General features: G+C 48.4%; 3 protein-coding genes across 5 annotated transcripts; 2 read left to right on the top strand and 1 right to left on the bottom strand.

Moving 5' to 3' along the window:
• The first annotated feature begins 168 nt into the window (after positions 1–168).
• Positions 169–17823, top strand: Ctns (cystinosin, lysosomal cystine transporter). Of its 3 annotated transcripts, XM_077110589.1 has the most exons (12): positions 169–710; positions 1832–1911; positions 6804–6882; positions 8100–8184; positions 12217–12320; positions 12444–12575; positions 13265–13364; positions 13453–13572; positions 14934–15104; positions 16031–16148; positions 16425–16539; positions 16891–17823. In XM_077110589.1, exons 1-12 carry the CDS (start codon positions 691–693, stop codon positions 17006–17008), a joined length of 1242 nt encoding a protein of 413 aa, XP_076966704.1. In that variant the 5' UTR covers positions 169–690; the 3' UTR covers positions 17009–17823. The 3 variants fall into 3 exon arrangements, with proteins under 3 accessions (XP_076966704.1, XP_076966703.1, XP_076966702.1); XM_077110588.1 differs by lacking the exon at positions 16891–17823 and having other exon boundaries at positions 169–512; positions 16425–16845; XM_077110587.1 differs by lacking the exon at positions 16891–17823 and having other exon boundaries at positions 16425–16845.
• A 1109-nt stretch (positions 17824–18932) lies between these two features.
• On the bottom strand, positions 18933–24114 carry Tax1bp3 (Tax1 binding protein 3). The gene is made up of 4 exons (XM_077110535.1): positions 24001–24114; positions 20748–20867; positions 20247–20324; positions 18933–19942 (listed from the first exon to the last, which is right to left on the bottom strand). The coding sequence occupies exons 1-4, from the start codon at positions 24037–24039 to the stop codon at positions 19805–19807; spliced, it is 375 nt and encodes a 124-aa protein (XP_076966650.1). The 5' UTR covers positions 24040–24114; the 3' UTR covers positions 18933–19804.
• Positions 24115–24290: 176 nt separating this feature from the next.
• Emc6 (ER membrane protein complex subunit 6) lies at positions 24291–25151 on the top strand. Its single transcript, XM_077110536.1, has 2 exons — positions 24291–24398; positions 24585–25151. Exon 2 carries the CDS (start codon positions 24633–24635, stop codon positions 24963–24965), a length of 333 nt encoding a protein of 110 aa, XP_076966651.1. The 5' UTR covers positions 24291–24398; positions 24585–24632; the 3' UTR covers positions 24966–25151.
• Positions 25152–26302: the final 1151 nt, after the last annotated feature.

The raw sequence follows: 26302 nt of genomic DNA, 5'->3' as shown, positions 1-26302 counted from the left end.
GGAGGGAGGAGCCGGGGCGGGGCTTCGCCTGCCAGTCTTTCAGCCACACTCAACATGGCGGCCTCTTCTCTTCCCATTGGCCGAGGACTCTCACGCCCTCCAGACGGGACCCAGAGGGTTCCGCCCCTTAGGGCAAAGGTTCGGGGACTGGATGGTTGACCCAGCTTCTCTCCCTGAAGCAGCACAGACTTCACCTGTAAACCATGCAGGCTCCGAGAGAAATGGCTTGACTTTCCTTCACACGGGAGCCCTCATCTCTGCCAAGGCCTTTCGCTCTCCCCTTAACCCTGCCCAGCTCTGGCCTGCTGAGACGTAAAAACTACAACTTCCAGAGGGCCTTGCGCGGAGATCTGGCCTCCGTAAGTCAGGTGGCTCAAGTCAGGTGACAGCTGTGCCCGCCCTCACACAAAGTCTGAGCGGCCCCGGGAATCGGGTACATTCCCAAGCGGCACCTGGCGCGAGGTTGCTGCAAACGGTGAGATCGGTCCCCGGAGCCTAGGAAGCTCTCTGAGGTGAGAGTCGGCAGGACCTGGACAGCCTCCCATTTCCCAGGCGGACCCCCTAAGGCCTAGAGACTGGCACAGCACGTCGGCTGGACAGCCTGCCGCGGATCCAGCCCCCCTAGCCGCGTCTGGGTTCCATCTCCTGTCACCAGTCCTGGCTTGGTGACACCGGACAGACCTGACGTTGATGGGAGAACTCGGGTGGTGGTGAGCGGAACCTGGGACACTGGGCTGTCGGTATGGTGTGTGGATGGCTCTACCTTAGAGTGCTTCAGTCCCCTTCCCCGCCTTCTGCTTCGCTGCCGCTAGAATCTGGGTGTGCAGATCACTTGAAGAGGGCAGACGCTGAGGTGACCGTTCCAGGAATTCCTGTTAATTTGCCCAGTGCTAGGCTCCGGGGCAGTCAGCAGGAGGAAATCCCGACCCTGCCCTCTGGGATTCTCAAACTGAAAGAAGGGAGGACAGCTGAACCCTTGTGAGAGCTTGCTAGGTGCCCTAGGGAACAGTAGTAATTGCTTTACATCATTGTTTCTCAATCTGTTTACCCTTGTCAACCCACTCCCACCTTCAGATTTTAATTGTGCTGATAAACTGTACTTGTTTATATATTAGGGCACTTGGGAGGACCAAAAAGCATTGCAATATCTTAGGGTTGTTTTTTTTCAACATCCCCAGAAACCAATTGTAGCCCCCATCGAGAATGCATGCTTTACATCTCATATCATTTAAATCCTATGTGATAGTGAGATTAGATAGTTAGATTATCAATCTGACTTTTAAGCATTTTAATCAATTTATCTATCAGTGTCTTTTTGTCTTTCCTGGAATCCTTCCTGCTGAGTGTCTCAGCCTTTGGGGATGAAGGACTTTTGCTGACCAAGTGTTCAAGACAGTCTGTGAAATGAGGAAGAAACTGGTTTTTGTTTGTTTGTTTTGTTTTGTTTTGTTTTTTGGAGGGGCAGGGGGAGCAAAAACTCTAAGACAATAAAACTGAATTCTTTCTTTCTGTTAACTAGGTTGCAAAAAGCAGTTGAAGAGGGAAAAATTCAAGTTTGTGTTCACTTCCTCAGGGTGGGACTTTACATAACCCTCTAAGCTGCTCTGAGCTGGTTTCCCCATATATCAAAGAAAGATAAGACCTCCTCTTTCTTCATAGAAAGAAGGATCCCCTTCTCTGAGGTTGTGGTGCAAAACCCATGAAGTCAGAAATGTGAAGTGAAAGTCCTTTATGGGCCATTCCATGCCATGATTCCGGGAGCATCTACCTAAAGCTGAGCTGATTCATCCTTAACATGATGTTCTCTTACTGTTTGTTTTTTTCTTCCTAGTTCTGCAAAATCAAGGAACATGATAAGGAATTGGCTGCTTATTTTTATCCTTTTCCCCCTGAAGCTTGTAGAGAAATGTGGTAAGTTTAAAAATGAGTCATCAACTTTTAAAAAAGAGAAACAAACAGTGAGTAACCTGTCCTCTTTGTCACCGAAGGTCTACTATTGTCCAGGCCATGTATATCTGCCTGCCCTTCGGCCACATGGTCTGCTCTGGGGCCCAGGAGTTTCACAAAGAGCCAGATGCGTCCAAAAATAATTGTCCTTCTTCTCTCAGGTCCCTGTTCCCCTTTCCACATCACTAAAGTCAACAGTTGGTTCTTAAAAGTCAGACTGTACAAGTGGTTCTCAAAGTCAAACTGTGGAGTTCCAACAAGCTGAGATAATATCTGTGAATAATGACTTAGGTTTATACCCCATGGACCTCACCAAGAGAGTCAGTGTTCTGGGAGACACTGGGGAGCCAAATGACATGGCCACCTTATTGTACTTGATCCTTCCAGATACAGACACCTGAGGAGTCTTCCTGACATTACCTTGTAATAAACTAAAACCTTTCCCTTAGAGAGTATCAGAGGACCAGGGAATAGCAGCTAACAGGGATAGGGGGACCACAGAGAAGCAGCTGGTATCAGGGTTTGCATGTCTTTGTAGGAGGGACCTTCGAGTACTGTGTCAATTCTAGCTGTTCTCCCACTATGCAAAGCATTTCTGAAATTCCATCCAATGAAAAGCTCTGTTTAGCACTCCACAGGTGCCAGACCCATTATTTTGATCATTAACTTGGCTGTTGTTAAAAAGCAAATGCATCTTGGGGCTGAGGCTGTAGCTCAGTGGCAGAGCACTTGCCTAGCATGTGTGAGGCACTGAGTTTGATCCTCAGCACCACACACATAAATAAATAAATAAATAAATAAATAAATAAATAAATGCAGATGCATCTTGAAATCCCTGATTAAAGGGGCTGAGGATATAGTTCAGTGGTAGAGTGCTTGCCTAATATGCACAAGACTTTGGGTTTAATTCCTAGCACTGTGAAAAAAGAAAAAATCCTTGACTGAAGATTTCAAGTGAACTGGTACAAACCATGCCAACCCTGCATGTATTTTCTAAGAGCTATGCGTAATGGTTGTACCATTAAAATTATCTAGCCTTTTAATCTCTGAGGAAACAGTGGTCATCTGATCAGCTTTGTTAAATATTGGTCATGTTACTTTGTAGTCACATCTTATTGATAATTTATTTGTGAAAAGGGCAAGGTCCCTCTGATCATGAGGTCCATTGTTTCTCAGTAGGGATGCCAGAGCCTCACACCAGCCATATTGAGAGAATGGCTCTCTGGAATTAAGGTTAGAGTGTGAGTGCATGTGTGCATGCACATTGAACCTCCTTTTAGTAATGCTAATAAATTCCCTTAGCTAAGAAAGAAGAGAAAACTAAGCTTCCACTACTCCAGTTATATAGAGGGGAAACTAAGGCCAAGACAGAGTAGAATTCAGAGCTAGAATAAAACAAAGCTAAGACTTTGCTAGGATCTCTACTCCATTATATCACTTTGCCTCCTTTCCTGAATGTCATTATGAAAGAACAGTGTGAGTTACCATAAAATCAAGCACCTGGAGCTAGATCTTTTTCTGATTCTGCTGTACCCTTCTTCTGTGCTTTGAGGAGTGATCTTAGAACTATAGATGAGAGGAGTGACCTCCAGAGTATTTATCTCTGACTTCTTTGGGTGGAATCTAAGGCAGTGCAGCCCAGCAGCAAGAACCTGAACTTTGGATCAGACCATTCCAGGTTTGACTCCTGCCCCCACCATTTTTAAACTATATGGGCAAGACACCTTCCCTCTGAGAATTTTCAGCTTTCTCATACCTAAAGTAGGACTGAAAAAATACCTACCCCTGACTGGCAATATAGCATTCTGGTAGAATGCTTGCTTAGTATGCACAAGGTCCTGGGTTCAATCCCCAACACGACAAAATCAACACATAAGTAATTCCCTTTTCCACATCAAAAAATAAATGAGCCGGGCACCATGACTCATGCCTATAATCCCAACAACTTGGGTGCCTGAGACAGAAGGATACCAAGTTGGAGGCCAGCCTCAGCAACTTAGTGAGGAAGGCCCTCAGCAACTTAATGAGACCCTATCTCAAAAGGGCTGAGGGTGTAACTCAGTGAAAGTGCCCCTGGATTAAATCCCTAGTACCAAAAATAAATATATAAATTATATTAAATGCCTGCTCCTTGTAATAATTACAAAATGGGAGTTAAGAATATAGTGGAGTGGCTGGCATGAAATTAGATGAAGAGCAGGAGAGGTCCCAGTATTAGTTTAAAAAAAAAACCACAGAGCCTGTTTAGGGAAAACTGAAGTGGATTAACTGTGACTCCTTTGATAATTATGATATGGTGTCTAGAGGCTCCCACCCCAGAGTAAGATGTACTTTTCCAGGTTATGGTACCAGCTTCCTGGCTGCATCCTATCTTGGGGTAAAATGTCCTGTAGTTTCAAAATGATGATGATGATAGTAACCAATAATTATTTCATATGCAGGTCAAGTGGAAAGCATGTTACAAACATTTCTACCTTTTATTTTCACAGGGATCCTTTAAGATAGGTCTTGCTATTTTCCCCCATTTTACAGATGAGGAAATGGAGACTCAGAGAGGTTCAGTACTTTACCCATGATTACATAGCTAGGAAGAGTCAGAGCCAGGGTGGAACTGTGTGATTTCAGAGTGCTAAATACTGCACTCTTTTGTGGTGCTGAGTGAGGGGGACATAAACATTCTTGGATCTGGTTCCTTGAGAGTTCATAACTTCCTCCTTTTACATGCAAAGTCTGTGAAAGATCTAAGACCATATGGACCTCCCACTCACTCTGACCACTGTTCCAAAAGAGCCCTAGGTACCTAGCGGTATGGCTAGCTGCCTGATGTCACTTTTAGTACCTCTGTCCTGAGCAGTGGCCTATTCTGGGACTTGCTTATCTGGTGTGGTCCTCAGTTCTGGGTAAAATGAACTGCACCACCCCTGTTTGTAAGACCAGAACAAAGCCTCAGGTATCAGAGCAGTGGCGCTCCCTTCTGCAGCATATATATTAAATTGAAATTATATCAGAGCAGTGAGAATGAAAACAAAATGTGGGACAGAGTCACCAAATTGCCTCCAGGTTCTGAGGCTACAGTTAAGAGAGCGATCTCCAGGCGTGGTGGCGCACATCTGTAATCCCAGTGGATCAGGAGGCTGAGGCAGGAGGATCATGAGTTCAAAGCCAGCCTCAGCAAAAGCAAGGCACTAAGCAACTCAATGAAACCCTGTCTCTAAATAAAATACAAAATAGGGTGGGGATGTGACTCAGTTGTTAAGTGCCTATGAGTTCAATGCCCATGAGTTCAATCCCCAGTACCCAAAATAGAGAGAGAGAGAGAGAGGGACCAACATACTATGAGCAGCTTGGCCTCTACAAGGACTTGAGGGAGCCAGGCAAGAGGATACTGTAGATCACAGACAGTGGGCATCTCAGCTGGGGGACTTTCAGACTGGAGGCAGCCTCCATCCACATTCTTAGATGAAGGGCTAAGAGGGAGAAGTCATCTCAGATGTGGTCAGAGAGGCTCCAGGTAGCAGAACTGGACCCAGAAATGTGAGTTTCAGGTTGCCTGAGCACCTTGGAGAAGATGAGGTGACTCTCCCTGTAGGTGTCCAGGCAGGGGAAGAAGAACTACCAGGTAGGAGTATTGAAGAAGGAGAATCAACAAAGGAAGCTGAATTAAATTTTAGTTCTCGGTTCTTCATTATCTGCCTTTAAGGAGTCTAGGTAGAGGAGACCCGGGCCCTGCTTGCAGACTCTACCCCTACAAGAACCATCTTCATCAGAGTTGAGCACCTGCTCTCCCATTTGGGTGCCATTCCCATCCCAATTTAGATTCATAATCATGACCTCTGGACTGCATAACCCTAAGGTCTGTGAGACAGGAAAGGTGAGATGGGGAGGTTATGGCATAATGTTTTAAGCACACCTGGAGTGGAGGTAAGGGCAGGGATGAGGAGGTGGGCTGCCCGAAGAACGCAAGAAGAGCTTGAAGAGGCAAGTTTGGTCATGTTCTGAGACCAAACTACCCTGGGGTAGTTGACCTCCCAAGGTGATTTTTTTGGTTGTTGTTGTTGTTTGGTATTGGGGATTAAACCCAGGGTCTCCTGCATGCTAATCACATGCTCTACCATTTAACTACACACCCAGTTTCCCAAGGTGATTTTCTAACACCCAAATAGGCTTCCTCCCTCATCCTGGAAGCACCTATTTGTCTACCTTATCTTGAGTTAACATCTTAATGCCAAGAAGAAATCCTTTATGATGAAAAATGTGTATCTTTAACTATTCTCCAGTCACTACCTTATCGCCAGCTTCAGGAGGGGGATCCATGCATGGGTTAAGCTGAGTCAGTAAGGGATTGTAAAAGGGTTCTTTAAAACCATGTTAGCTGGGCCCCATGCATGTCTTGAGACTGCAGAGAGGAGCTGGACCAGTTCTTCAGGATTATATAACCTTATAAAGAAGAGACCCCTGTGTTATCCATCTGAAAAGGTGGTTCCCATTCACCATTTGTAATCCCAAATGGTGGCATGAATTCCTTTGTGGTAATTTCGGAGCTCCGCTTGTAAATTGCCTCCAGGTAACTAAGCCTCAGGCCCTCAGAGCCTGTCAGAAGAGGGAATTGGGGAGAAAGCTCCAGCGTTTCCTGCTCTGGCCTATGGCACCTTCTGTCTCTCTCTCTGGCAACAGATGTGGAAGGAGCATAATGAGGCCCATGTATCCAGTCCCCTCATGGAGCCTCCAGTATCTCCCTCTCTTCACTTAGAAAATAGGACTGTCAGTGAGTCAGAGGTCAGGGGCTCTTCTGCCTATTTCTTCTCACTCTGATCTAATGACTCATGTCCTCATGTCACTGACTTGGATCCTTCCAGAATCGACTGTCAGCTTCACTGTGCCTCCCGTTGTGAAACTGGAAAATGGCAGTTCAACCAACGTCAGCATCACCCTGGGGTAAGTTGTCAGGCCCATTTTTGTCCTCAGCCCCACTTGGATGGGCCCTACAGTTAGGTCAGGGCTGACTGGTGGTTCAGTCTACTCGTATTTCAGAGATGATGCTCTTGCCTCTTAGCTGGAGGATAAGCCATAGAAACAACAGTGATACTAGCCCTGGGCTGCAGAGCAGGATCCGAGTTGGACCCCCAAACTGAATCCTTCCACTAGGAGGAAAAAGAAGGGGTGCTTCTTCCCAGAGATACAAGCCTTTTCTCCCCATGTGGAGAGTTCTAGAGTAATGAGCAATCGATTCCAGACTTCAAGACCCTTTCCAAGACTAAATATTGAGGAGAGCCCTGAAGGTCAAGGGGCAAGAAGCTGAACTACTGCTGAGGTTACTTCCAAAAGCAGAAGTGACCATATGGCATAATCCCACTCCTGCAATGCTCATGCTTGGCCTTTGTCAGAGACTGTTACTTGCTGACCCCTTCAAATTTAGGCACAGGGGTCTTGACCTAGTCTAGACTGTGCCAGAGAGCCCACCTCTCCCTTTGTCCCCTTAGCCACTTCACCCTGTTCATGCACCCCAGTTGTGAGGATGCCCTGAGTTGAAGATCTGGAACCCTGTCCTTTTCTCTTTACCTTTCCTGGGAGGTGTGGCTCCCAGATTCCCTTACAGCCCTGCCATTTCATTTCCAATTCCTATCATTCCTGCACGTCCATACCTTGTAAATGTCCCAAGTCATCCTTTATCCCCAACTCATCCCCTCTAGAGTCCCTAAGTGGCTTATGGCTGGCCTTTCAATTAACTCCAAGCCTCTACACCCAGATTTGAGGTCCCTATGGGCTGCTCCCCAAGGGCCCTCATTTCCTTCAGTTAGATTCTGACTTTGTAACCAAATCCTGCTCAGATCTGACCCTCTCTGGGAAGCCTTTCCCACTGCCACAGGGAGCCTCTATCTTATACATCTCTAGATGTCTCCCAAATCATTCACAGTCAGTTTGCTACCTTCTCACATTATCATCCTACCCTGAAGGGACATCTAATTTTCTGGTAAAGATAGAAGACACCTAAGGAGCAGGGATTTCACCTCTCTACCCCTCAGGGTTGAGCACGTAGCATTTCTTATTCCTGGTTACTTGAGAAATTAAGGCCTGGTGCAAAATGCAGAGGGTTGGGTGAGATTTCACAGTGTCAAATTTCTCAGCAATAATCAGACTCTTGTCCTCCACAGGCAGCCATTAAATGCAACCTTGGTGATCACTTTTGAAATCACATTTCATTCAAAAAATATTACTATCCTTGAACTCCCTGATGAAGTAAGTAACAGATCTAACTAATGGGAAATGCTAAATAACAAAACCTGTTGTAATTAAGAGTTTGTGGCTATGGGTCACCTAGATTGTCCCTGTTTCATCATTCCAAAAATCTGTGACTTTTGTTTTCTAATCTCTTTGGGATGAGCATTTTATGCTATATAACTTTGATTAAGAAGGAGATAGGAAGAAGCCAGAGGCAAAAGTGGTTCTGAGAATTAGAAGTTCTTAAGATAGTTTTCTAAAGCCTTACTACTCAAGAACATTCATGAACCAGCAGCATTAGGCTTGTTTAAAAAATCTTTCAGTTGTTCCAGGCATGGTGGCACACACCTTTAATCCCAGCTACTCAAGAGGCTGAGATAGGAGACCAGCCTCCACAATTTAGCAGAACCCTAAGCAACTTAGTGAGACCCTGTCTCAAAAGTAAAAAAATAAAAAGGCTGGGGATGTGGCTCAGGAAGGAAAAAATCTTTCAGTTGCTGGGGCTATACTCAGTGTTAGAGTGTCTAGCATGCTGGGGCCCTGGATTCAATCCCCAACACCACAAAAATAATAATAACTTTTTAGAAACATAAACTCTTAGGTCCTATCCCAGATTCAAAGTGTATATGTTAGCAAGGTCCCCAGATGATTGGGGTCCACATTAAAGTTTATGAAACTTTTTTAAAAAAACATTAATTTTTTTAGTTGTAGGTGGACACAGTACCTTTATTTTATTTTTATGTGGTGCTGAGGATCGAACCCAGTGCCTCACGCATGCTAGGCGAGCACTCTTCCTCTGAGCCACAACCCCAGCCAAGTTGTTCATAACATAAGGCACTGTGTTCAATTCTCAGTGCTGCATATAAATAAATAAAGTCTATTGACAACTTTAAAAAAAAAGTATACTTACTCTTAAAAAAAAAAAAAAAAGTTTAAGAAACTCTCTTCTGAGACACTATTGAGTGGATATCATTTGTAAAACCCAATTCCAGAGGCTGCCTGGGATAATAGTAACAATTATTCAGAGCTTTATGTATTTATCTATTTGTATGTATCTTGTTTCCTCCTTACCAGGGATGTAAGCCAGTTTCCACTCAACTAGATAAGAATAGGGAGGCAGCAAGCCAGGCGTCTTAGCTCATGCCTTAATCCCAGCAGCTAGGGAGGCTGAGGCAGGAAGATAGGGAATCCAAAGCCAGCCTCAACAACTTGGTGAAGCCCCTACCAACTTGGTGAGACCCTGTCTCAAAAAATAAAAAGGGCTGGGAGTTGGCTTAGGGGTTAGACCCCTGGTACCAAAAAAAAAAAAAAGAAGAAGAAGAAGAGTAGGGAGATAGCAACTCAGGAGAAATAAGGATTTAAAAATAAATTAATTTTTAAAAAACAAGATGAATACAAATCAGTTAGGATGAATAACTTCTGGAGATCTATCATGACTATAGTTAATAATAAGGTATTATGATAGTCGTGCACCAAATAACCTGTTGGTCAACAGAGGACCACATAAAGGACAGTGGTCCCATAAGATTATCCTGAATAGTGACAAGTTATCCATCTCAACTTGTATTTATCCATTCTATAATGATCATATAATTATAAAATTGCCTAATATGTTAAATCAGAGCATACCCCATTATTAAGGAAGTCATGACTGTTATGGAAGACTGTTAAGAGATTTTAAATGTTAAGTGCCGGGTATGGTGGCACACGCCTATAATCCAAGCTACTTGGGAGGCTGAAGCAAAAGGATAGCAAGTTCAAGGCCAGCCTGGAAAACTTAGTGAGACCCTGCCCCAAAATAAATAATAAAAGGGCTGGGGATGTGGCTCAGTGGTAGAGCACCCCTAGATAAATCCCTAGTACCACAACAAGAACAACAACAAAAAAGAATGCTGGATATGTTAATTAGCTAACATTGTACATATGTTCCATTTTTATTTGTCAGTCATACCTTCACAATGCCAGGGAGGGATGCAGGGCTGAGTTGGAAGGCCCTGAGGCCATGGCGGGGAGGTGTGGAGGTGGACAGCAAAATCAGCGGTGAGGTCCAGCATGCAAACAGTAGTGAAACATGATCAATCTCAAGAGTTGGAGAATCTGGCAAATGCAGCACTGCTGAGAGAGGGGCTTCAGAGTGTCCCTTTAAAGGGATCCTATGTGAGAGGAGACCTTGATCCTCTGATAAGGCATTAGCCTGTGCCATTTCTCACAGCTTCCTGCCACCAAGGGTCCAGGGCCAGCAAGCAGTACAAGAAGAGCAGCTGGTTCCAATAGTAGATCTAAGCAGCATTCTTCATCCACAGATCTCATTTAGACTCTGGGAGGAACACACTACTTAGTTTAGGGCAAACATCTACATAAGAGTAATCCTCTTTTTAAAGTAAATGGAAGCCACACAGTATCAAGCTAAAAAGACCGACACAAAAATCATGGGCTGTCAGATTCATTGTATATAAAGTACTAACAAAGTGACCATATGGTGTCAGCGGTTACCCTTGGGGTCAGGAGACCAAAGAAGCGGGTGGAATAGGGCTTCTGGGGTGTTGTTTCATTTCTTGATCTGGAAGCTGGGTACATTCTGTCTGTAGACATTTCATCCAGCTGTGATGTGTGTACTTTTCGGTAGGTATGCGTGTTACAGTTCAGTTTATTAGGAAAAAAATTCACAGTGGGAGTCAAACAAGCCATTTGTATCAAATGACCTTCACAGACACTTTTCAGACTCATGCTTCACTGGCCCCTCCTCATCCAGTTCTTACCACTCCTGTCCATTAGAAGTGACATTAGAAGCCACTGATTAGAACCTGGGAGTTGGGTTGTCTAGGAACCTGTTCTGTGAGCCTTGGATAAGGTCATTCATCAGGACACAGCACAAGATCATTTATAATGTCTGACTTGACTACACTGTGAGGATTAAAAGCAATACCAGCAAGTATAAAATATCGGGCCTAATCATTTCAGTCTGCCTTATTTTGGTTGATTTCTGATTTCACCAATTTCTCCCTGCCTAGTTCCAAAGGGATTTAATGACCACTTACAAATATACAAACAGCACTGCAAATGAAGTGACAGGAAAATAAAAGAGCTAAGAGTGGTGCATGTCATCAAATTTCCATTTCAAAGTCAAACTCAGAGATGTAGGGGGTTTGAAGTGGTTGTCCTGCTAAAGTCCCCTATTTCTGGTGCTAAAACCAAAAAGCCATTGCCTCAAGGGTCCTTATTAAGGAGCCATTATCAGCTAACATCCATGGAGCTGTATCTCCATGGAACCAACTATATGGGTTGAGGGTAGACCGTAGGTCTCACCCAGGGAACAAACAGATTGAGGACACAGGAGACAGTTTGGTTCACTAAAGATATATCACCCTGCTCCCTGCTACCCTGGGACGGGGGGATTGAGAGCAGATGTTGCAGGCAGGCCTCCAAGTCCATTTTCCTGGAGCAGCACGTTAGGCAGAAATGTGGTTAAGAATCTTCATGTTTGCCAAGCATTTGGTATATGCACCTCTTGTTTTATTCACTTGGCAACCGGCAAAGGGTGGGACAGACATCCTCTTGTGGATCTTAAGGAGTCTTAATGATGATGGAAATACATGTAACACAACTGTCAGAGTACAGCATGAAAGGAAGCACTCACTGTTTTGCCGTGTGTCAAGCTTTGTACTGGAAGCTTTGTGGACATCATATCATTCACAGCAACCCTGTGAGATAGTCACTTGTGTTATTCCAGTTTATAGATAATCAGACTGAAATCAGAGCTTAAATAACATGAGTAGTGAGAGAAAGAAAGTCATCCCACCCTCCCTCAGAGTTGAGCCCGGGAAGGCCCTGAGGACCAGTCCATAGTTCTGCTCAAAGTCAAACACAGAGATGTAGGGGGTTTGAAGTGGTTGTTTCTGCTTTTTTTTTTTTTCAGCAAGCTCTTTGAAGATAGGGACCATCTATGATGGACCTTCTCTTCATTCCCTCATTTGTAGGCTAGTGTAAGACACTTGGTGAGACCCTAAATAATTAGATGTGGCCTCAGATCAAATTAAGTCTTTCTAACAGGTTGAAGTGCCTCCCGGAGTGACAAATTCCTCTTTTCAAGTGACTTCTCAAAATGTTGGACAAGTGACTGTTTTTCTGCATGGAAATCATTCCAATGCAACCAGGTAGGCTGGCCTCCTCCCTGGCCACATGGGCCTTGAGGAAAGGGAGGCCATGCTGGGCAGAGGGCAGAAGGGCTTTCTTCAGAAGCCCAGCCTTAGCTCATCACATCCCAAATCCCTTTCTAGCCCAAGGATACGCTTCTTGGTGATCCGCAGTAACACCATTAGCATCATAAACCAGGTGATTGGGTGGATCTACTTTGTGGCCTGGTCCATCTCCTTCTACCCTCAGGTGATCAAGAACTGGAGGCGGAAGAGGTAACCCTCTAAGCTTTGCCTGAAGGCCTGTGGGGTAGTGAGAAGGGGCATCCCAGTGAGGCTGCAGTTGGTGCTGCTTCCCACTCTTCCCTCTGCTCTTTTCTGTCTGCCATCTCAAGAAAGTTGTCCTGATGGGAAAGTCCTCTCTAAGAGCCTAGGTAGGATTCCAGTGCTGAGCATTGGTCCCTTAGCCAGTTCAGTCCCTCCCTGTGGAAGCAACAAGATGGGCTTCTCAGCTAAGAATGGACTGGGTAGGGGAAAAGCCCACCCAAACCTCCAGAGCCCTGGAAGACTGAGGTGTCAAGTCACTCATCCTTCAGTCCTGGGGACCAAGCACTCCCACCTGATTTTTAAAGACAAAAGTGAAAGCGGGCTTGGGGGTGCATCTTTATGCAGCAAGAACACAAGCTCTGCTACAGTAACCCTAGCCATGGGAGCCTCATAGCAGGGAGTCAGTGAGGGCATAGGTACTTCTGCAGGAGGCCTCCAGGATCCCCTGTGGGAGCCAGGGCTGAAGGAGCAAGTGACGAAGGAAGGGAATTGGCATCCAAGAGGACAGGGGTTGGGTGGCATTGACTGTGGAATGTTAAAGAATCAAAGAAAAGTGTTCTCCTCACACTTCACCCGCTAGGAACTCTGTCCCCTCCCAGGTCTCACCCTTCCCTTCTGCATCTCTTTGCCCTTGGCAGTGTCATTGGTCTGAGCTTTGATTTTGTGGCCCTGAACCTGATAGGCTTTGTGGCCTACAGCGTGTTCAACATCGGCCTCCTGTGGATACCCTACATCAAGGTATGATACTGCCTGTCCCCCACGGCTTGTCCAAGCTTCTTACTGACTACCTGCCTCTCACCTCCCAGCTTCTCCCCACCCTCAACAGGAACAGTTTTTCATCAAATATCCCAATGGCGTGAACCCTGTGGACAGTAATGACGTCTTCTTCAGCCTGCACGCAGTCGCCCTCACCCTGATTGTCATCATGCAGTGCTGCCTGTATGAGGTGAGAGATGAGGCCTGGCAGCCAGGCCCACCAGGAGCTATCCCAGCCAACACCCGTCCCAACCCACCCACATGCCACCTGCCATTCCTACCTGCCACTGGATAGAGATGCAGAATCCCAGAAAGGAAACACATTCATTCAGCATCTACTTCCCAGGCCTGGATAATGGATCAGGCCCTGTGCCAGGCACAGAGAACACCTAGTGAGTTCAAGCCCACAGGGCTCCAAAGTCTTTTATGAGGGACTCAGAGAAAAGCTGTGACAAAACATCAGGCTGAGAGCTGTGTGGAGCAGGGAGCACAGGAGGCAGAGTAGAGGCCCAAAGCCAGCCAGGGAGGAAAGGGAAGGAGGGTGATGAGGAAATGATTCTTATTGTGGTTCCAGGGTGAATGACGTTCCTGCGTTATTAAAGAGGAAGATGGGGTTGTCATTCCCCATGAAGGGACAGAATTTTGGAGGCTGAGGAGCATTTGAGAGGAAGTATAAGCAGATGGGTGTGACCAGGGCTCAGGGTGCCACCTGGAGAGCTGGCTCCACAGAGGTTAGGAGGAGCCTAGGATCAGCCTTGTTGGAGGCCCATTGGAGTCTAAGGGTCTCAGCAGGGAAGGGCACAAAAACCCTTGAAGTGACAGCTTTGTTTTCATTTCCCTGTGGTGTGTCACCTCCTTTGGTGAGTTCTCTTTACATACTGTTCAGGGCCCACACAGGGGCTGTGTGGCCCCCGTCTTCACGAACCTTCTCAGTTTTCTTATCCTTGGCTGTAAAACTTTGGTGAAGAAGGCCCACTTGGCACCATGTCTGGAGAAAGGCTGGGGTCAAGGCAGATTCCGGGAAGAAGGGAATGTCCAGGCAAACCCCACTAGATATTAAAGAGGTTCCATCTGGTCATAGAATAAATCGAAACCTGGGCTAGGATGAGTTGCTGGGCTTCCGGTGTTGGAATTTACATCCTTAACACCCTTCACTCCTTTTGGAATGAGCTTAGAGGCCACCCAGCTTTGCAAAGCAGAAACAAAAAGTAGATAGAAACTGGAGACTGCAAGGTAAAGTTGGTGCTGGGGATGGGATCTCACAGCCTGGCAGCTTGGGACCTCATCCCAGCCCAAGTGTCAACTTGTTCCATGTCCCAGATGGAGCCTGAGGATCCCTGGTATCTTTCAGGGATCCTTCATCCCACCTTTCATTGAACATAGCCTCAGTGTAGGCCTCCCTCACATGGGCTATGTCAATGCCAGGCTTCCATCTCCAGCTCTCCCCTTCAGCCCACTCTGCACCCCTCCTTCATGGTCATCCCCTCCTGAGATCCTGCAGCAGCCCCTGTGCCCCTATCTACAGCCCCATCCTCTTTGTCTCATCCTCAGCGAGGCAGCCAGCGTGTGTCACGGCCCGCCATCGGCTTCCTGGTACTCTTGTGGCTCTTCGCCTTCATCACCATGATTGTGGCTGCAGCTGGGGCAACCACATGGCTGCAATTTCTCTTCTGTTTCTCCTACATCAAGCTCGCTGTCACACTGGTCAAGTATTTTCCACAGGTACTCCAGGACCTTGCTGCATTATCATATGACCGGTAGTGTGAGAGGTGAGAGGTTCTAAGCTCAGGCCCTGCTCCCAAGGCAGCTTTTGCCAGGGCAAGGAAACTAGGGTGGAAAACCTCAATGGAAACTAGTGAGCCCTGGGAGGTAGGGAGCCCCAGTGGAAGACATTTAGGAGCATCTGGGACTGCAGAGGTAACAGCAAATATGGACCCTGACTGGGAGAGGACCACCAAAGAGGCCAAGACCTCCCTCCCATGTGGTACCAGTCAAGGAAGCCCAAAGAGCACCATGGGTTTGGAGGAGGGCTATGGAGCCTAGGCAGGAGGAAGAAGGGAATGTCCAAGCAAAACCCACTAGACCTAGGATATTAAAGAGGAGCCCCGGAAGCCCAGCATGGCTCAGATGGGAGTTATTTTCACTCTACAGATGGGGAAACTAAGGCAAGGAGAACTCGGTGATTTGCCCAAGGTAATAGCTCTGATGATGGAGTAGGTATTCCGTACCAGGAAGCCAGGCTCCCAGCCTGTGTTGTTAAGGCACAGCACAAGTCCATGCTGAATACAGGGACAGCTTCATTAGAGATGGGAAGAAGAATCAGAGTTGCTGGAAAACCAGGATAGGGCTTCATCCATGGGTAGGAGTAGAGAAGGCAGCGGCTGTTCTCCCTCCCTCCCTCCGATGAGTTGGGAGGTGCTGGAGTGAAAGGAAGGACTTCAATTGCCCTGCCTGCAGATGAAACCCCAGGACCACCCAGACTGTTCTTTTGGCTGAGGCTTGTCAGAGCCTAAAGGTCACCATGTTCCTTGGAGCCAAGGCTTGGGCACAAAAGTGGGATGAATCAGAGCCACCCTTGTTTAGAGTGGCAGACATAAGGCATAGCCATCCAGCCCCCTCACAGCCCTCCATTTGTCTGTGTGACCCAGGCCTACATGAACTTTTACTACAAAAGCACTGCGGGCTGGAGCATTGGCAATGTGCTCCTGGACTTCACAGGGGGCAGCTTCAGCCTCCTTCAGATGTTCCTCCAGTCCTACAATAATGGTGAGTCAGCCAACAGGCTGCCCCCACCCAGTGGGTGTAGACACAGGGTAGGGCCAGGCTTTGGGACCCACTGCCCCCATCCCCAAGCCATAGCTACTCCCAGCAGCCTGGGGATTCCAAGCTCATCCCAGCCTACAAGGACAAACTCACCCAGGGGCTTTGCAGTTAGAGAATTTGCAGTCCTGGGCAAATGGGGACCCCCACAACCCCACATGTGCCAACTGCCACAGGAACTGCCAACCTAAAACCAGATTCTGTCCCCTTGACTATTAACAGACCAATGGACATTGATCTTCGGAGACCCAACCAAGTTTGGACTTGGCGTCTTCTCCATCTTCTTTGATGTTGTCTTCTTCATTCAGCACTTCTGTTTGTACAGAAAGAGACCAGGGTACGAGCAGCTGACCTAGCACCCAGAGACCTAGTGTAAATGGCCAAGACCCTGGGCCCTGGTGGGTAAGGCTGCACCCAGCAAACACCAGAGAAGAGGTTGGTGTGCAGGGCTGGCTCCGATGTGCTGACAGAGGAGAAGTGCTCTCTTCCTCAGGGCCAGTGCCTTAAACTCAACCAGTCTGCCTTCATCCAGTTCTCTCTGGGACAGACACCTGACTCTGCTCCAAGACTGAAAGCTAGACCTCAGGCGGTCCCTCCCAGCCTCCCCAGAAGTCTCAGCCCCTCCCAGGCCTCAAGGGCCAGGCATCTGGCCCTCCTGCATCTTGATGCTCCATCTTTTTTCTTTAAGGCTTCAGGCAGCACACACAGGTCCTGACAGCCATCTCAGGTGGAACTGGGTGCAGAACTTGCAGCTGAAGGCCTTTCCCCAAACAACCAATGTTTCTGGGAGCACCTTGAAGGGCTGACCTTGCAGCCAGGAGAGCCAAGGGCACTTTGCTGCCACTGCTGTTCCCAGTGGACTCAAAGGTGCTGGTGCTGGTGGCGGAGGGGCGAGGATTTGGGGGTTAGGCCTTGGGGCCCTTTGTCTGAAGGTCCCCAAGACTATCATTCTACATAACTCAGATTCCACAACAGCAGTACAGATGGCCCCAGCCAGGGCCTGGTGAAGAGGATTTCTGAACCTTGAGATGCCTGCCAGATCGATTCTGAAGTGAACTGATGCCCAATGCCCTCTGGAACTTTATCATACAAAGTCAGATACCACACTAACTCCATTCAGGTTTTTTGAAGGGATGTTATGGAAGTGGCATACTTTCTTTTGTCCTCTCTCCTACCTCCACTTTTTGAGTCAGATGGGGCTCCATCTGAACCCACAGTGCTCCTAACCCAGCACCTGTACAACAGGACACACTCTACCGGCCTGTGCCTTAGAGGCCTGTCAGACCTACCAAGTGGTAAGCATATTTCCCCCAAGGGGAAGGCAGGTCCCCTTCCCTTTTCCCAGGCCCCTACGACCTCCAATTTGGGGGCTTCAAAGTAATTGATACTATCTCACACAATGCTTGTAGGCATAATCTTAATCTCAAACCTCCTTCCCTCCCACCCCAACCTATTGTCCTTCCTAGGGCAGGAAGGGAGGGTCCCAGGATGTGCCTTGAGTTTGCTGGCCCACACATTTTTTACTACAAGGCCAATGTAAGCGGCCTATATCCTTTTTGTTTTCATGGTGCTTGTATCCTTAATTAAAACCTGGCTTGTTTCTTTCTGCACACTCCAAGCATTTGCTAGATGCAGAAGGCTGCTCTGTTGGCCTTTAGAGCTAAGCCCTGGGGGCTTAGGGAGTTGGCCTTACTGACCTCCTGGTAAAGAAATGTGTAGGGCCTAGGAGATCACTGATCTGAGGTGGCTGTGTACTGACCCTGCGCTTCATTGGGTATGCCCTCTTGGGGGTATGCCCACTCAGGGCCAGGTAGGTATGTCTCGTGGGTCTCATATGCCAGTACTAAGGTACACCAGCATGTGCAAGCTGCAGATGTGGGCAAGGGTTTGTTAGAGGTTTTTAAGGGCATGACTTCACTGGAATCAGGGAAGTAAAGGTCTTATTTTCCAGATTATTCTATCCAGCTGTAAGGAATTTAAGGTCTTGTTTCCCTAGAGCAGAGAATGCAGCCCAACCAAACCTATAGACCGGTTTTATTTAGGCCACCCAGAGATTTTTATAAAATATGTCCTTGGGTATTGCACTTTAAAAATAGATTTCAAATTCTGGACTTTTCTTCACAAATCTGATTTGGCAATGTAAGGTGGATCCAGAAGTGGCAGCACCTTCTCAGAGCTAGTAGGCAGAGGACTAGACACTCACTGCTTACTACCTAGCTAGCTCTCGACTTGTGGGAACATCCAGGGTTATGTCCCTGGCTGTGGATCAATACTATCTAGAGTCTCAGGGGCAGATGCTTTTCCCATGAACCCTAGAGTGCCCATGAGGCCCCTCTCAGGTGGGAACTGAAGATAGGTTACACTGAAGTACCCCCAACTTCCTTTATGTAACCTAGCTTCACAGTGACACCCCAGGTTCCCCACCTTAATTGCAGTGAAGGTATACCCAGACACAGATGTGGCCTTTGCCATGTACAGGGTGTTTCCACTGAGGCTTCACCACCCACCATGGTACTAGAGCTGGGACCAGGGCTTCCTCTGTGCCAGGAAGCACTTTACCACTATACCTTCAGCCCTCACTAAAGCTTCTAAGGCAACACCAGTCACACACTTTCCCGGGCAGGTGGGCCTAAAAAGAGTTGGGCTTTGTCCCAGAAGAGTGGGAGATATGTTAGCCATCCTTAAAACCTAAGCACTTGTCCCATTCCACTCCATGTCTCAGCAAGGATCCCTCATGAATTCCAGCGTTCTTTATTGGACATGAGATGTTGGGTGTGGGGCAGCATCATACTGCCCCATTTCCATGGTAACCAAAGTAAGGCTGTTCACGTGCTAAGAGTAGTTGCTCCCACATGTGAATTAGTAAGCTAGACTCAAAACTACAACTGGCATTTCCAAATAGTAAGATAAAAACACTGTGTATCAAAGTTGTGATTAAAAAAATACAAAAGTTAACAACCACGGGTATAGAGAAAAATGGCAATCCTGAGAGCTGCCCTGAAATGTCAGCTTGAACCTCAGCTAAAACCTGTAAGTAGGCAAACCCTGGGGAGGCCAGCACCCCTCAGGGAAGTGAGAGTGCATGGGAGGCTACCAGCTGCCATCCAGATGAACCTTCATAGTACCTCCAGGAGTGTGGGGGTCTAGCCCCCCACTGGGCAATGTCGGGGTGGAAAGCATGTCGCTTGGGCACTGTAAGTGACATAGGAAGGAAGGCCAAGCCCTGCAGCCGGGGCAAATCAGGGAAAGCCAGCCACGAGTGGCATTTCCCAGCTTTGGCAGCTCTCAGAAAGTGGTGTTTTCTGCTCACCCAGGCACTGCTGAAGCAGCAGTGGGCTGAGCTTTGGTCATTGCAGACTGGCTTCACTCAGCTCCAGGTCCTTATTTCCAATCCTCAGTATCCCAGAGACAGACCTGGTCCCAGAGCCTTGAGCTAGAGTGGGAGGGGAAACGGGGCTGGCTCAGGCCTCTGGGATCAGCTGTTGCCCTTCTGAGCTGGAATCCAGCATGCAGCAGAAGCCAGGATGGAGGAGCAGAGAGAGCGTGGAAGTGGTGTCGCTGTACAAATAGGTAGGCACAAGGTAAGGATCACAGGAGGGCTGCTAGGACAGCATGGACTGCTGCACGGCCTTCTGCAGCGACTGCCGCGTCACCAGCAGGCGCACCACCTCCTCTGAGCGCTTGGTGAGCCGTTTCCGGGCCTGGTCATGTGTGACCATGGTCATGTCCCAGCCATTCACCTGATCCAGGGAGAGAAAACAGCCCACCTCAGTTCCTTGCTTCCAGGATCAGCAAGCAGAGAACTATGGCGTACGCAGGCCACCCAAGCAGGCCCCCAGACCAAAATCTCCAAACATGGAGATGTGAAGCACTAGAACTGAGTTCAAAGAAGAGCCTTTTGTCTGTGGGCCATACCAGCATGACTTCCAGTTGGCTTCGGTGAGTCCCTCTCTGCAGGAAGGCTGGGCCAATCTCTCCCAACCCCATGTGCTTCAGCCCCCTTGGTCCAAACCTTAATCTCTCCTCCTCTGGGTCACTTGTTACCTGCATGATCTTGTCTCCAATCTGCAGCCCAGCAATTTCAGCAGGACCTCCTTCAGATACGCGTGTGACATAAATGCCCTGAAAGAGGGAGCCCAGGTCAAGACCTGTGGTCACTGGACTTGCCCCTTATCCACAAGGCAGAGCCTAACATAACATACTCCCAGCCACTCCTCTCCCTGGGCCCAGCCTGCCCCCAGCACATTCCACCAGTGTAAACTGTGCCAGGACAGCCAGGGGGAAAGCATGGCTACCCAGGGATGTTCCAGCCCCTGCTGATGACCATCTCCTACTTTTCCTGGGCTGTCTAAGCAGGCCTTCCTAGGACTGAGAGGCCCACTCCCCATCCCAACCCTTCCTTTTCCCACCATATTACATCTTGACCTCTATCAGGATTGTCCGAGAAAAAGATCTGCTCCTTCCATATAGGCCCAGGAAGCAGAGACCCACCATCTCAGGCCTCTATGCCCCACGGAAAGGTCACAGGACCTAGTTCCCTCTCACCTTGTCTGTCTTATCTTCTGAGAAGGGATTTTGAGAGGGATCCTGGTCAATTCCACCTCCAATGCTGAAGCCCAAGATTAAGTTCTCACCTTGACGCAGCTTGTGAATTTCAACTCTTTGCTGGCAAAGGAAAGAAAAAAAAAAGGATGATGGGGTGAGTGGAGAATGAATCTTGTCTAAGTCCGAAGCAGCAGCCTCAGGCTGCTGGGTCACCTCAGAGCTATGCCAAGGGGTGGGGCCCAATAGGGCTGAGCTATAGATTGGAGATAAGATCATGGGGCCATCAATAGGAATCTAGCTGGTCACCAGCCTGGGAGGCTGGGGAGGTGGGACTTAAAACTTGGCAACATGGACCCAACCACACAGCTCTCTGCCCTGTCTTCCCCCTACTTCCCCAGCTTTGGTCACCATGTGTTCTAAACCTGTTCTGGCCCAAGAGTCAAGGGTGCTGTGGCTGCCATGGAAGAGAGGTCCAATTTCCCAGGGAGGGGACCCACAGGGTAGGAGGGTCAGACACAATGCAGGTACAATAAGGCAGCTCAGATTTCTGAGCCAGCACTGTCAAAGGCAAGACATTTAGGTGTTCAGGAAAAGTAAGGAAGATCAAACTTGCACCAAAGGGAAAGGGCTTCCTTCCTGGCCAAGGGAAGCAGAGCAAAGGCTTGAAGGTCTGTGAGACCAAAGAGTACAGGATGAAGATGTGGAACTGCGAGGTAAGATGAGGCTACAGCCGGATCAGGACAGCTGTGGGATGCAGACCCCTAAGACTATTCCTAGATGGGAGAGGGGGGTCCTCCTGAAGCCCCAGATCTTGCTCTTGTGCAGGGTTGAGGACAGTATTCTAGCCCCCCCGCCAACACCATACTCAGCTCCCCATCTTTCAGAGCCCTAAGCAGGTACCTTCCAGTCACTAGATCCTGGGGACAGAGATTAACCAAAAGTGGAAAGTTCTGGGGAATTTTTTGTTTGTTTGTTTTGGTACCGGGAGTGAATTCAGGGGCACTTGACCACTGAGCCACATCCCCAGCCCTATTTTGTATTTTATTTAGAGACAAGGTCTTACTGAGTTGCTTAGCGCCTCACTTTTGCTGAGGCTGGTTTTGAACTCGTGATCCTCCTGTCTCAGCCTCCTAAACCACTGGGATTACAGGCGTGCACCACTGCGCCCAGCCCCAAAGTGTAAAGTTTTAACAGGAAGAACGGAAAAAAAAGCAAATGGCAACTGGATCTGGACCTGGAGAGGTTTCACAAAGAAGGGATCATTTGTACCAGGCCTTAAGGAGGTGATGAGCATTGTGGCCACCTGACCGTGAACCCACCGGAGCACAGAGAATTTAGGGAATAGGGCAAGGCATGATCGCATTTGATGCTAGAATGGCCACTTAGGTCATAAGTAGGAGAATGAATGTGTTGTGTGAGGTGGGTGGGGTGGGCATAGAGGCCAGAGGACTGAGTTCTTGGAAACTGAAATCCATAGACTTGATGACTGTCCATCAGGGAGAGGAGTCGAGCATCTAGCCATCTAATCTGGCTGAACACAACTATCATTTCAGATGGGGATCTAGGAGGAGAAGATAAAGTTTGAGTGCCAGAAGCCACCCACACAGGTGTCCAGAAGACAGGGCTGTGAAGCCTTTGCTCCACATGGACAGAGGAGGGACCAAAATGGCCGTAATTCTCAAAACTATATGGGGGAGGGCAGGACTGGGAGAAAAGCTTCCAGAATCCTTTCCCAATCCAAGACATAGCCAGAGAGGTTAAACCCCACCCACCATGTTCAGGCATGCTCCTGGTGTTAGAAGAACTGGACAGTTGTGGTTCTACACTTTGAGGAAGAACCTAGAACCAGGCATGACATGAGGGGAAAGGAGCAGGAAACACTATCCCTAAGGCACATTCACCTGGATCCTCAAGTCTAAAAGTGTGAGCTCCTCCAACCCACCTCCAAGGTCAGAAAAGAAACAGAAACCTGTCACTGACTTGCTGGGAGAAGTCAAGCAGTTAAGGTGGCTCTCTGGCTCCTCACTTGTGTTCCCTGTTTTACAGCTAAGAAGCAAACCTGGAACCTTCTTTCTGGGGAAACTAGGGATCTGGAAAAGTCAAGCTGGTGCAGGGTGAAACTAGGACAGCGGTCAGCTGGTCCTGCAGTCCAGGCTTGAGTTGCTGCTCCAAGTTCACCCTCACATGCTATCATTATCAGTGGCTCCTTTGCCCCACCCTCCTGACTACAGAAGCTCTCCAGCACACCCATCTGAGATACCACCTCCAGTTCCTATGACTCCAAGGCTGGAACTTTTACTTAACTCCTTGCCTGCCAGGAAAGCATTTCTTCCCATTTTCTGAAACCTCTGGGAAGCAGGGTGGGAGGGCTTCCTTTACGGCTGGGCAGACCGGACTTCTAGGATTTAATTTCCCCACCTCTACCAGGGAGTTGGCTTCCAGGATCCAGTCAGCCGGGAAGCTTGTGCCCAGGTCTAGTGTCCCAACCTTCCTTTCTCCTTCTGCCTATTCTAAATGCACCCAGCATCCAAGAAAAGGCAAGGAGGTGGCCAGAGGCCTGGGCTGAATCCAAAGGGTGGTCTCAGGCCTCCAGTATCAGGTGAAGGACCTGAACTTTGCCCCAAGGGCTGAGGATACAGGGAAAGTTGAGAGAAGGATCAAGCCTGTTGTATGAGTTTCCGCTCTGAACAAGACGGCGGGTGGGTCCCAGAAGCGAGGCTGGATGGGAAGGGGTAAGGGGCTGCTACTGGAGGCTCTGTCCAGCCCCACCCACGAAATCCTCCTCCCATGGGAGGCAACCGCGGAGCCAGCTGGAGCGGAGGAAGCGCTTCCTCATTCCAGAGGCTGCGACTCACCGGCGCCCGCCCCCCGTGGCTGCCCAGCTGGGGACAGGGAGGCCCAGGAAAGGGTTTTGGTTTTGGGTTGGTTTTTTTTTCCCCCCAGATTCCGTTAGGCGAGGTGTTTCTACTACTAGGTTCTCTCCACCCTGGCCGGCTAAAAGGAGTCCGCCAGACGGCGGCGATGCACAAAATTTGGCCTCTACCTAGGTTTTCGGGAGGCTCTTTGAGTTCCAGCCATATTTCTTGGCCATGGGAGGTTGCAGCACCGCTCCGGCAAAGCGAGGGCCGGAGCTCTGGCCCCCTATTTGCAGGAGCCCCCGGTTCGATGCTTTGTCAACCTGTTTGGGTGTCAGTTTATCGCTCTGAAAAAATGAGGTCAGTCCAAGCTGAGGAACCCGCGCGAGCGCACTCACCACCACGGCGGTGACCGGCTGGCCCGGGATGTAAGACATCTCGACCCGATCTAGCAACGAAGTACAGCTGAGAGAAGCCCGCAGTGAGAATGCCAGCGGCCGCGCCCTCTCTGGTTAACAAAGGCAGCCCTACGTGGTCCGCCCCCTCATGAATTGTTAAGAAACCTCCAGCCAATTACCCGCCCGAGCGCTGTTCGGCTGTCGGAAGTCCCAGTGCGTACGTAGAGAAGCGGAGAGAGGGCCGAGCGTGGCCGAGGCGCAGGCGCAGGGGGGGCGGGCGAGCTGTGTGCGCATGCGCAGCCTGAGCCATCCCAGTAGCCTCCAGCACAAGATGGCGCCGCGGGAATCTCTACCTCGACCTGTGTGAGGGAACACTAAGTAACGCCGCCGTGTTTCAGGTAATTGCGAAAGCCTGGCCGGGGGATGCAGACGTGCTACCGGCCAGAGCCCTTAGTCTTCTCGGCGTCTTTTGAAGGTCCGAAACTCACGAGTGATGCCGGGTCTTGGAAGCCCCGGGGTAGGGGGCGGTGTGAACCCAACTTGCCAAGCTTCAGGCTCCACTAGTAACTTGGTTTTCTCCGCAGCTCTGCCTTGTTCCACGAGAAAGCAGAGGTTGAGCCCCGGCGGGTGCGATGGCCGCGGTGGTGGCCAAGCGGGAAGGGCCGCCGTTCATCAGCGAGGCAGCCGTGCGGGGCAACGCGGCCGTCCTCGATTACTGCCGGACCTCGGTGTCAGCGCTGTCGGGGGCCACTGCCGGCATCCTCGGCCTCACCGGCCTCTACGGCTTCATCTTCTACCTGCTTGCCTCCATCCTGCTCTCCCTGCTCCTGATCCTCAAGGCGGGAAGGAGGTGGAACAAATATTTTAAATCACGAAGACCTCTCTTTACAGGAGGCCTTATCGGAGGCCTCTTCACCTACGTCCTGTTCTGGACATTCCTCTATGGCATGGTGCACGTCTACTGAAATGAGGGCAGGGGTGACTTTTTTAAAACATCAGATTGGGAAGACTGTTGCCAGAAATTAACACCGTGTAGACTTACTTAGTTTTTAAATTGTTGAATTCGCTGCCTGTTCTGTAACGTTATAAATAATTTATATCTGAAGACAGAGAGCCTGTAATATTCTTCAGATTAAATGAAGTGTGAGACACTTTGTGAAGTTCTTTCTTGTCTTAATGTATAGTTTACCAGTGGCGCAAAGTCGCCAAGATTTGACTTCTGGAGAGCAGGCCTTGGGCCATAGTCTGTAATTTCCCTGCTTACATGTAGGCATTTCAGAGAGGGGCTACTAGGGCTACTTACTGTTAACATCCTGAGAACGGATAACAGTGTATTTATTATTTCCTTACATGCCAGGCATTGTGCCTTGTACTTTTTATGACCTTTATTTCATTTAATTCTAGCAATAACATGGAGGTGTTACTGTTGATCCTGTTAATGAAAAGTAGGCTCAAAGAGGTTAAATATCTCTACCAGCGGAGGCTCAGCTAGGAAGAGGCAGAGCCAGGATTCAGATGCAATTCTCTTATTTTGCTTTTGCAGAATTGGATGAGTATTGAGTATATTTTTTCACAGCCCAGTATTCCCTCCAACTAGCCACTCCTTCCAGATACGAATGGAGTCATGTCAGTTCAATTTCACCTAGTCACAGCTAGTTGTCTTTCCCATAAGAAAAAATGAATTCATGCATTTTTTAAAAGAATATGTCTTATGAGGATTAAACAGATTGGACTGCCAGCTAAACTCTGGGGTTGTTGAGGGTGTAAACACCTCTGCCTATGTGCTAATCCATTATTCATTCTTTTTAGGAGAATTTTGAAATATATGTCTAATTGAGAAATAAATATTGCAGGGAAGTTTTAGTAATGGACATGTTGTTTGTAGAATTTATAGTCTAATTAGAGAAATTAGCATTACCTAATTTCACAGATATTTAAGCTAGGTAAGTGCTATGAAGGAAGTAGATAGAACCCCCAAACCTAGCCCAGGTTGGGAATGATCAAGGAAGCCTTCTTTAAAGGAATAACCTTACATCTGAGACCTGGAGGTTGAATGTCAAAAGGGAGGGGCGGGGGGCTTTTACAGGAAAGAGTCCTGGGTAGACAGGAAAGTATGACCTAACTCTGGAGAGGAAAAGAAAAGGCCCTGAGGTAGACCTGGACCAGATCCTGGAATGCCTTAGTGGGCAGTTTGCCTGATCATAAGAGTAACTGTGGAGAAGGCTTAAGCTTTAGTAATGATGTGATCAGATTTGGGGTTTTTTTAAAAAATCAGTTTGAGACCAGAAGAGGATCCGAGAGC

Source organism: Callospermophilus lateralis, chromosome 11 (assembly GCF_048772815.1).
Source record: "Callospermophilus lateralis isolate mCalLat2 chromosome 11, mCalLat2.hap1, whole genome shotgun sequence".
NCBI lineage: Eukaryota > Metazoa > Chordata > Mammalia > Rodentia > Sciuridae > Callospermophilus > Callospermophilus lateralis.
This window is presented reverse-complemented; position numbering and strand designations above follow the sequence as displayed.